At 42.3% G+C, this 11459-nt stretch overlaps 2 protein-coding genes and 2 long non-coding RNA genes across 4 annotated transcripts in view; 2 read left to right on the plus strand and 2 right to left on the minus strand.

Moving 5' to 3' along the window:
• BRF1 (BRF1 general transcription factor IIIB subunit) overlaps nucleotides 1-11459 on the plus strand; it is a gene marked incomplete at its 5' end in the record, with an annotated part of 195682 nt that overhangs the window by 65805 nt on the left and 118418 nt on the right. Inside the window, one exon of the mRNA XM_081911507.1 lies at nucleotides 5804-5876. Coding sequence (XP_081767633.1) covers nucleotides 5804-5876 — 73 coding nt within the window. The remainder of the gene's footprint in view (nucleotides 1-5803; nucleotides 5877-11459) is intronic.
• Nucleotides 2211-3438, plus strand: LOC309373167. Its single transcript, XR_014169794.1, has 2 exons — nucleotides 2211-2687; nucleotides 3078-3438. It is a non-coding gene; the product is annotated as an uncharacterized lncRNA (long non-coding RNA).
• LOC309372952 lies at nucleotides 5910-7248 on the minus strand. Its single transcript, XR_014169740.1, has 3 exons — nucleotides 7121-7248; nucleotides 6659-7053; nucleotides 5910-6373 (listed from the first exon to the last, which is right to left on the minus strand). It is a non-coding gene; the product is annotated as an uncharacterized lncRNA (long non-coding RNA).
• On the minus strand, nucleotides 9102-11240 carry BTBD6 (BTB domain containing 6). The gene is given in 4 exon segments (XM_081915705.1): nucleotides 9102-10504; nucleotides 10685-10803; nucleotides 11150-11181; nucleotides 11184-11240. Coding segments are annotated over 4 exon segments (1230 nt in total). The 5' UTR covers nucleotides 11230-11240; the 3' UTR covers nucleotides 9102-9471.

The following is an 11459-nucleotide window of genomic DNA, read 5'->3' on the forward strand; positions in this document are numbered from 1 at the left end:
GTAGAGCTCATCTACGTATTTATTTACACACTATGTACAGACAAGGGACGCGGGTGGCGCTGTGGGTTAAACCACAGAGCCTAGGACTTGCTGATCAGAAGGTCGGTGGTTCGAATCTCTGCGATGGGGTGAGCTCCCGTTGCTTGGTCCCTGATCCTGCTAACCTAGCAGTTCAAAAGCAAGTCAAAGTGCAAGTAGATAAATAGGTACCGCTCCGGCGGGAAGGTAAACAGCGTTTCCGTGTGCTGCTCTGGTTCGCCAGAAGCGGCATAGTCATGCTGGCCACATGACCCGGAAGCTGTACGCTGGCTCCCTCGGCCAATAAAGCGAGATGAGCGCCGCAACCCCAGAGTCAGTCACAACTGGACCTTTAATTTTTATGTATAGACAAAGAATTATGGCATCCTCTCTCATCAGCTCCGAGAGAGAATAGGACGAAGTAAAAACAAAAGTACAGTCCAACAGTACCCGCAACTGAAGAGAGAAAAGGCTGTCTTCCATTCCCACGGTCTTCCCAGACAGGCATGTGATTTACAGCAATCACACCTGCAGCATCAGATGCATAAAATGCTAACACCTGTTAGCTAGGGATGATGGGAGTTGTAGTCCCAAAACATCCTGTGCCTGCTTTAGATGCTCAGTGCAGTTATGGGAAAGGCCATCCCTGCTGTTGCATAGGAATACTCCCCACCTCCAAGAAGGGGGATTGCCCCTGCAATTCCATGAAGGTGCAGTTGAGGTTGCAGAGAAGAGGAGGACAGCATGATGGTGATCACAGATTTTGGCTTGGTTACCAAAGCCAGTCAAAATTTGTGGATCCCCATTTCCAACATTGCAGATGGAGAGCTGAGGCCTAAGAGCAAAGTGGCTTGCCAAAGTGAGATTGTGGCAAAGGCAGTGCCGGATGCTGTGGAGATCTGAGAATTGTAGGAAAGAGATGTATTTATCTTTGAAAAGGCAGTTTGCGGCAACCGAAAAGTGAAATGCACCTGTGTGATTTGATGGAATCCATGTAAGAAGCAAGAATTTTGAATGTGTGCAGATGATGACACTCCCCCCTCCCCCGCTAAAAAGAGAAACGGAAAAAGACCCAGAGCAGAGGACGGATGCTTGTAAAATATTTACAGCAAAGCACCGTAAATTGACACAATGCAACAACGCAGCCCCATCATTGATTCACATTGAGTACCTTGTGGTTATCCCCTCTCTCATTGTTGGTATAAAGCTCCAGATTCAAGCTTATAAATACTTTATAATTCCAAAATGAAGTGTGAGCATGTGTGTGTTCTCCAGCTGAAGCATCAGTAACACTTGCTTATCAAGGGACTCTAAAACAATTTCTTCCTGCTGACTTTTTGTACTGGCATTAAACATGTATGAGGTCTATGGAAAAACCCAGTGGAGCAATGGAATAGTGAGCAGTGCATGCAGGCTTCCTATCTCAATCGATGACAAAACCAAACTCTGGGAAATTGTACTTTGAGAGTTTAGATCAGAAATTCCCAGGGGTCTCTGATATCAAGTGTTTTGTTTTTCCTTTTTGCAAAGCTAAGCTGTCTGCCTTGCTCTTGGAGTACAAATGGAAGAAGTAGGGTAGATTAGGGACAGAGACAGCTTTTCTTCGGGAATGGGGGGGGGGTAAAATAAAGGAATCATTGTCTGTGGTGTCTGTGTGTGGAGGGGGAATTGCTCAGTAGTAGGACACCCTAGAAATTCCCAGTAAAATGGATCAGGTAGGAGGCGATAGGAAAGACCTCCCTCTGCTGAAGACTGTTGAGGACCATTGCTAGTCAGAATTGTCAATGCTGGGCTGGTCTAAGGTCATTTTACTTTCTGCTGTTGTTTCTTTTTGGACAGAAATAATCAAAAGAGAGATCTGTACCACAATAATTACACAGTTAAACCACAATCCACCATCTTACTTCAGGTGTGGGGAACCTTTGACCCTCCAGATGTTGAACTACAACTCTCAGCAGCCAATTGCCAAGGTTGATGGGAGTTGTAGTTCAGCAACTTCTGGAGGGCTAAAGGTTCTCCACACCTGCTCTATATTCTTCTGACTCCAGCTTTAGACAAAGTGAGGTAAACTAATATAGGTAAAATCCAGTATTGTCTGAGCAGAAGTCTTCACCCCAACACTCTGGAGCAGATGGTGGGGTGCGGGGTGCAGGAGGGCAGAGGACAGTGAATTGCAGTCATTTGAGTGGACATCATGACACTCAGGAGCAGACATACCAGTCTGAGTCAATTTACACCAAACCATAATAAAGTAATTGTAACCATGGCTTGGTATGCTATCTCAGTAAGCAAGCACTGGCTTGCTGATAACAAACTAGACACTGAAGTCATGGATGGGATTTGAACAACATGGTTTACAGGAAGTATGATTTGGTATGCTGTGTGACTTGACAAACCATAGCTATAGCTTTTACTCTGCCTCTGGGAAGCCCTCGCACTAATAGAAACTGGAGCAACTGAACAGGTAGAATACGCAACTATGGCTTACCCTAGTTTGGGAACCTCAGTCCATGATTTGTTCAAAACTATGGTTAGTGCAAACCATGTTTTGGTGTGACCACCAGCTGGACCAAGCACTTAAAAAAAAAACTTGGCAGGATAGAGGAGGAAAATGAAAAATAAATTGTAATGCTGCCTTTATCTTAGAATCATAGAATTGTAGAGTATTTGTTGTTGTTTAATCATTTAGTTGTGTCCGACTCTTCGTGACCCCATGGACCAGAGCACGCCAGGCACTGCTGTCTTCCACTGCCTCCCGCACTTTGGTCAGACTCATGTTTGTAGCTTCGAGAACACTGTCCAACCATTTCGTCCTCTGTTGTCCCCTTTCATGTCTTTCCCAACATCAGGGTCTTTTCCTGGGAGTCTTCTCTTCTCATGAGGTGTCCAAAGTATTGGAGCCTCAGCTTCAGGATCTGTCCTTCTAGTGAGCACTCAGGGCTAATTTCCTTAAGAATGGATGTGTTTGATCTTCTTGCATTCCATGGGACTCTCAAGAGTCTCCTCCAGTACCATAATTCAAAAGCATCAATTCTTCGGCAATCAGCCGTAGAGTATAGCGTCCAAAATTATATTTGGGTCACACTCAGTAATAAGATGTCTAACTGGCAGAATGTTACAGGTGGATCTAGCCCCATAATTTTATTTCCATACTACAAAAGGCTTACTCTGTTTAATTTATGACAGTCACACAGCAGTTAAAGGCACAAGGCATCATTCACTTTGTCTCTGTACCTGTATTTCTTGCTTCAAGCTGCTCCTGTTGGAAGAGAGTAAATATCTTCTCAGAGAAGATACAGGAAATGCCTCACATTCCTTCTTTTTGGATGCTTAGCAAGAGTGATTAAAGCAACTAAGCTTCCTTAGCAACAGAAGTGCTGACATATCTGCCAAATAAGCCTTAGAACATTGTCTCCATTACAGGAAGCTAAATCAGAGTCAGGGCTCCTGCTGCGGGGTACAGAGGTTGTATGTGAAGATAAACTACCGGTAGATATGGTTCCAAGTTCTACCAAATGAAGTTAATTTGCCTTCAGGTGACCTGGCAATTATGGGAACTACTTTCAGGTGTAGTTCATTTTTTAACTACTTCTGTGAACTTTATCCAGTTGAACTAGTTCAGTTCAAGTGCTGTTCAAGATGCAATTTGACTATAATTCCACGCTTTTTCAAGGGTGTGGGAAGGGAGAAAGATGCAAAATGCATTGCATTGTGATATCTGAAGGGAAGCTTCTTGAATATTTTAGGGTCTTTTTTTGGAGGGGGGCGGGGAGAAACACTTCCAGATGCTGGTGCTCCTAAACATTGGTAGCAATTTCAGCTTTGTGCCCTGACTAAGGCTACCAGATATTTTTCAATAAATCCGGGGACACTTTTCAATTTTGTATGGAGACTGATTTGTAAATCCGGGGACTGTCCCCGGGAAACGGGGACGTCTGGTAACCTTAGCCCTGACCCCGCTTACTTGTTTTCCCTCCCTCCTTGCAATACATTTGGCATTGATTACAAGTTTGTCTTGCTCTGCTGGATTTAATTTGTAGCAGCACAGTGACCCCCCCCCCACTTTCCACTTAAAAATAGTAAGGGGCAGAGGACTAGTAGGCAGAAGTGTCTATTGATTATTCTGTACATGAGGACGTATAAGAAGGCTTAGAGCTGCAGGTCATCCTATTAAGAGGATGGTACTGTAAATTGGAGAAAGCACTTCACTTCTCTTAGCAGTTTCCCAAAAAGCCTATAAAGCCATTTTCTTGATAGGACATCTATAGAACCTATTGCATAGTAAAAAACACATACTAAGTATAAATAACTATGAAATGAGAATGATTACTGTCAGTAAAATTTGGGGCTCCCCCCCCCACAAGCATAGGTAGCTATCCACAGATTATAAAAGAAAGCTTGAAGGAGCTTTGAGATCAGCTTGTTACACCCTGATCAGCATCTGGGTTTACTGAGTGCCACTTTTGCACTACCCTCTGCTGTACATTTTCTGACACCCCTTTCTGTTTTCCCATTGACTTGGTTGAAGTCTTTTTCTTCCTCCAGTACCCCAAATGTGGTATCTTTCAGAACAGCAATTTGAAATCATCTGTATCTATGTATTACAATGGATGTTCAGAAAGTGGAAAATATTGACATTTGCACACGGATTCCACCCTGGACTCCATATACGGTTCATATACGGACACACACACACACACACACACACACACACACACACACGTGTGTGTGTCCGTATATGAACTACGAAGGTTGTGATTCGAGCTTAAAAAATCTGAGAATTAGCAAAGTGCTTAGCGACTGGGATTGCTCAGTTGGTAGAGCATGAGACTCTTATCTAAGAGCCTTTGGTTTGAGCCCCACGGTGGGCAGGGGGTTGGGCTAGGTGGTCCTTGTGCTCCCTTCCAACACCCCCATTCCATGAAATTGGTAGCCTATCAAAGGCCACACATGGCATGCGGTGAAGCTTCCAGTTCTTTTTATTAGGTTGTATCTAATCGTAGTTTTGGCCTAGTGGAAAGTGCTTATGATGGTGCAAACCCACTTGTTGAGAATGCTCAGCCTCTCTGCTATATCTCTCTCTGTGCTGTATCCCATGTTTCTCTTTGTGCCTGTTCTCTCCGTGCCACATCCCACGCTGGCTGGCCTTCAGACACATCTTTCTGGCAGGCACAAGAGTCTACAGTGGGTAGAGGGAATTGGTGAAAATTGTGTGCCCTAACTCACATGAGTGGAAATGTTTCTAGTAGTGCAAAGTCACCACAGCATTATGACTCAGTGTGGATATTTTTGCCTGATGAGCAGGGCCTGATTTAGGTTTGATGAGGCCCTAAGCTACTGAAGGTAATGGGACCCTTTACATGTCCAGTTGTCCTTTGTCAACAACAAATTGTCACTGTTTCTAGTGTTGAGTATATGCTGTATGATAATTTATGCACCTAATAGGTATCTAAAGCCATTTGCCACTGTTGCTGTATGTAGGTTTTATTTTATTTGTTTTTTATCTGAGATTTTGGAAATGTACATCCAGGTTGTTTTTCCTTTTGGGGGGGGGCCAAGAGAGTGGGGCCTTAAGCTATAGCTTGTTTAGCTTATATGTAAATCCGGCACATGCCAATGAGACTGGTAAATAATAGTCAGCACCAGAAGTTTATACTTTTATATGTTTAAAACATGTGAACACTTGTTTAAAACATACTCGGGGCACAGTTTTATTTCTGCACAAGGACATTGTAACTTTTGCTGCTTAATAATCAAAGTACCCTTTCTCCCCTTCCTTACACAGGTGAATGTCTACGTCCTGGGAAAAACTTTTCTTCTGTTGGCCAGAGAGCTCTGCATAAATGCTCCAGCTATAGGTATTTTTTAATAAGAGTTGACTTGCGGTACGTGGGTATACTTGTGCCATGATTTCATGGCAGCTTCTCAAGCTAAAAAAAAACACACATTTACATAATGCAATTTAACCTGTATGTAGAAGGCATTTGAATACGAAATCCAAGGAGTCCAGAGATGAAAGCTGCCAATTAAAAGCACAGAGGTAACTTTAGAACAGAAAAATCTTAAGTAGTTTATTATCACCAGTGTGAGCAAGATAAGGCTCCCTCTTTCCAATTTACGCCTGTCTTTTATTTATTTATTTATTTTAAGTAAACGAACAGGCTCGGATTAAAAGCATGAAATTGTTGATTGAAATTCAGTAGAAATGGTGCAAGTTATCTTAGCAAATATTTAATGCGGTCACCTTTTGTGTGAGAGACTTTGCAATTAGACATTGATGTATTGCAACCAGCACTTGCCCCTTCAGCCACTTGGGCTTCTTGGAAGTAGATCTACTCAGAAGCAACATCACAACCTTGTGTATAATAATAATAATAATAATTTATTATTTATACCCCGCCCACCTGGCTGGGCTTCCCCAGCCACTCTGGGCGGCTTCCAAAAGAATATTAAAATACTGTGATACATCAAACATTAAAAGCTTCCCTAAACACAGGGCTGCCTTCAGATGTCTTCTAAAAGTCTGGTAGTTGTTGTTCTCTTTGACATCTGGTGGGAGGGCGTTCCACAGGGAGGGCTCCACTACCGAGAAGGCCCTCTGCCTGGTTCCCTGTAACTTGGCTTCTCGCAGTGAGGGAACCGCCAGAAGGTATGTGGATCTCCTCTAAGAGGGATGTGTAGGTGAATAATCCATCTTCTTGGTTTGAAATAATAAAGAGATTAAAATACCTTTAAAAGTGCTCTTTTACTTCAGACAGAAGTCGGTCAATATTTGGCCGGCTTTGATGTAACCCACCTTAAAAGGTCAGTGCTTCATCAACAACCTCGAGAAATCAAAGCGGATTTGGGCAGTGGTGTTAAACATAGACTCTCTGGGGGTTGTTTGCAAGCACTATTAGTGCTACGGGAGTATAAACCAGCAATTGGCGTCACACTACCAGGCAGTACTACTGTAAGGATATCTATCAGCAATGTTAACAGCACTGCTGTGTGCCTGATGTTGTTAAATGAATACATATCGTGGCAAGTCAGAAGCTTGCTGATTATTGTCGTCTACAAATGAATTTCTAGTATTTTGAGGAAGCAAGACATGCCAGGGAACCCCAAAATTTACTAAATGTCAAAAACCATTTTTTATTAAAAAACTGCATTTAATTTTTATAAGCAGGTTAGTCCACATTAATCAAGGCACTTGTGTAATTGTTGCCCAGGTAATAACTGATATCTACTATAATAATAATAATGCTTAGAATTTTTATAGTATTTTAGTGTCCAGAACACTTTACATATGCTACCCCAGCCATCTTAAAATAACACCATAGGTCAGTGGTAGCCCCTGTTTACACTCCATAATGGACGGCAAAGGTTTGAGAGTGGCTTAGCTAATGTCATCTGGGCAGTTCATGGCAGAGGTGAGATTTTAAATGGGGGTGTCGTAGCTTGTACTCTTACCCATAAAGCTGTACCAACTACTTCTGAAAGCTTGCATGTATTGCATGCTGTCCTACATGATTACTAGAATATTTAAGCTTTTGGCTTCTCAGGATACCCAAGTTATTCAGGAAATTATGCAGACATTATGCTAACATTACAGTTGTCAAATTAACTGAAATGGGACAAATGCAATACAAATATTCTTTTAAAGCACACCAAGCATCTTGCATTGTTGGAACTTACAAGGTTGGACAGGAATATTGCATCAGTGACATCAGTATATATTTGTGCTGAGTATTGTTTTGTAGGAGTTCGTTGGCATGATGCTGAAGTATCTCAAAAGCTGCTTGGTTTCTCAGTCATGATGATCTTTGTAAAGATGTTAACTAGGATACAAAGAGCTACTTGGGGCGCAGTATATGCCCAAATTTGACTGTGACTTTGTGAAGTTATAGCTAGTTGCAAAAATGGGTCACAGTGGAGCTTTTGACTCCATTGGATGCAAAGAATTGGCTGTAACTTTCTTTAGATCTTGGCTCGTTTGACTTTCTTTCTTCACTCTAAACTTCTATGTTACCTAATTAACTGAGTCTTGCTTCAGATGCGAATGTTTAACCCCCACAATCAATTTGAGCTTATGTTCTGAAAACGTGTTAGTTATGGCAAACTCGCAAGATCTGTTCTAGTAAAAGGGCATCATGGCTGCCAAAACCACCAAGAAAACAAGTAAACTTTGAAATTAGAGACAGATCTCCAGTTGCTTTAGCTCAGAGTTTATATAGGTGAAAACGGAGGCAATAAATATATCCCACTTTCTAGTTTAAAGTGATTGTGAAATATCTTGAGAGAGAGAGAGAGAAGACTCATTTCTGAGCCTTCTCTATAGGGTATATGATGAACTGACAGTACCCTACTGGGGGTTTATTGTATTGTAAAAACTAATTTAGACAGTATTCCCCACCCCCACTCAATTTTTAAAAGGTATTTAAATTCTACAAATAGTAACAGTACAACCCCGTGTTTGCTTATTGAGAAGTTAATCCCTCTAAATTCAAAATAACCTATTCTCAGGAAAACATGAATAAGATTACAGTTTGCTATAATTTTTGATTTTGAAAACCAAGTAGATGTATTTGCATTCCTTCATTTGACAGACTGAAGAAAACTTTTTTGCCTGTAGTTATTGGCTAACCTTACAAAAAGAATGACAGGGTTGAGATACTATAGTTGTTTAGTAAGTGAACATCCATTGGAATTGGAATGCAATGATTTTAGCTTAATAGAACTCTTTGCAGAGATTTCAACCATTTGAGCTGCACAAAAGGTTTATGGCACCTTGTGCCAGCACAGTCCTGTATCAAGAGAAATTGGTACATTTATCGTATCTCTTATTTTGATGGACCCAATAGGACCATAGTTATCAGGGACTGTACATTTCAGCTAGCAGAAATGCCCAAGTGAATAAACTGCAAATGTAAGAGTTCACTGTAGTGGAAGCCTATGTGTCTTTAATACCCAGTGGAGCTTTGGTTTGTATAAATGGGTGTGGGAGTGCAGCCTTGCATTGAGCCTCTTAAGTCGTACTATATGCAAACATTAATGTGAACACAAGGGACCATGGATCCAGTAATCAGCAAAGCACACAGGTATCTAGGACAAGTAAAAATGTTTTATATTCAACAGATTCTCAAACCGCTCTACTTTAGAACATTCTGTTTGAGCCAGCTGCAGTCTGCAAGTTAGTTTATCTATATACAAAATAAACGCACGTCACGTGCAAATTTTTTAAAACATTTCCCCCTCCTGCATGTTGCAGTTCAATAATTAAGTCAAATAGCTTATGAATAAATAAAATAAGATTAAATTCAAGAGCATTCCTTCACTTAGTTTGATAGCCAGATGGTAAGTAGACAGTTAAAAGTAGCGGAACATTCCAAATCGCCCTGGAATATTTGCAGTCAGGTCAGAGTATCCCATAATATGCAGAGCAGTCCCGGAATACATTCTAAGTGAAATGCATCATGCATAGAAAATGAGTTCAGGTATCTGCCCTCCTTGCACCCCAGTGCCGTTGGTACTGTCCGAGGAGCACTGGAACTGGAACGTCACTTTTCCACACTGTACTTCGGTCATTCCCTCTTGTCCAAAGTAACTCAGCTCATTGCCATCCAGGATGGCGCTCACATTGTAAAAGGTGTCTTGCTCAACCTGCACGGGATGCTCGAACCATACTGAGAAAGTGTTACTAGATCCATCAGAGGTAAACTTCGTCAGGTTCTGGGCAAGAACAGCCCCCAGCCGCTTCAGTTCAATTTTGACGCTGTATTCCGCCTTCCCACAACTCGACCCGTACAATCCCAGTCCGGCTATAAATATCCTTTTATCAACAGCAAACTGGATGCTGTCACACCGACCTCGGTACCTCCACTGATTGCTACGGTAGGCGGAGGACTGAAATCGGTGGCACCTCTGGGGTACAAGTCCTTTCCTCTTGGTTAGTGGAAATTCTAACTTGGGCTTATTGGCAGCAGTATACCACAAGAAAATATTATGCCTTTCCTCAAGCGTTAAGATGTCGGACTGAGCAGCCCCGTTGGCGAACTCTTCCAGAGTCATGGTTGGGATCCGTACCAAGTACAAAGCTTTCCCCAATACATTCCGCTTGTTCCTTGGCGTAACCGGCAGCCCTTGCCTTTTGCATTCAGCCTCAGCCCAGTTCAGGACTGCCTCAAACACCACCACCTCCTTCGTGTTCAGGGCTTCCCGCGTCACGATGATCTCTAGCGTCTGTTGATCTATTTCGCAGAAGCCCTCCGATTTTAGTGCCATCTCAGCCTGAGCATCAATGACTTCCCAGCAGCGCTGCGTCAGCTCCGGCTCCTCAAAGAGTCTGCTCTGAGACAGCAGAACACAAGCATTCTTCGCCTCTAGACTGGTCTCCAGAAAATTGACGCAAGCTTTTGCTAATGCCGGGACAATGTATTTCTTGGCTGCGTACAGAGTAGCAAGCACAGTGTCTGCTTCCAGGTCGATTTCATCGCTGTACATGTACCTATCGATGCAAAAAAAAAGGAGAGAGAATAATCCCATTTTTTAAAAAGAACAGGCATATGGTTGCAGCTAATCATTTAACATCAGCCATCCTTAAAGGCCTTTAAACCCATGTTCCCAAGCTGCTGAAAGACTGTTGAAAAGCTTTGTTTTCATCCAAGTTATCTTTACTACCACTTACTTTAATAAGATTAGGAAGGCTGCAGGTTCCACATCTGGTATATGGATTTCAGATTTGACCTCTGCAAGATCTCCATAAAACATGGCGTAGAAGACAGAGCTACCAACTGCCAAAACATACTGCATTTAAAAAAGAAAAAGAAATCAGCCATGGTTGTAGACAGCTATATTTAAGTAGGTAGAATGATATAACAATTTCAATTTTAGCAGTATTTCCCCTCCCCATTTAGCTATAATACTTAGAATGTACACGAGTGTAAATTTATTTTATCTAGTGTAAGAGAAGATATTATATGTTTTATACAACTCCTTAATTGCATTTTGCAAAGATAATATGGAATGACCCTATAAATAAGAAAAATTTGAGCTGGAGCATGTAGAATGGTACACGGGGCTTTCAATGGAGAACAGAACAAATAGAATCCCATAGGAGGGGAAAAAGAAAGCTGAGTGTTTTCCCACAAACCTTGTGAGCAGGAACTTTCTTGGCTGCCCCACTGGGCCCACAATAAAATGCACGTCCGCCATAAGTTCGTTATTGAACATGAGCGCGTTCCTGCAAGTTTACAGAAAAGGAGGATGCTGTTAAAACCGCAGCTGAGCAGGCAGGCATCACAAGGCTCTTTCCTCGCCCTCCCCTCTTCAGTAGTTTGCATGCCCTCCTCCTCCCCCATCTTGGACCCGTTCCAACCATGACTGCAGTGCCTCCTTCCCTTCTGCTTCCTCGCTGGAAAGGGGCAGGTAGGAGCTCAAATCTGCCCCGCCTCCCAAATCTC

This window comes from Podarcis melisellensis (assembly GCF_964234715.1).
Source record: "Podarcis melisellensis genome assembly, chromosome: 1".
In the NCBI taxonomy this organism is placed as follows: domain Eukaryota; kingdom Metazoa; phylum Chordata; class Lepidosauria; order Squamata; family Lacertidae; genus Podarcis; species Podarcis melisellensis.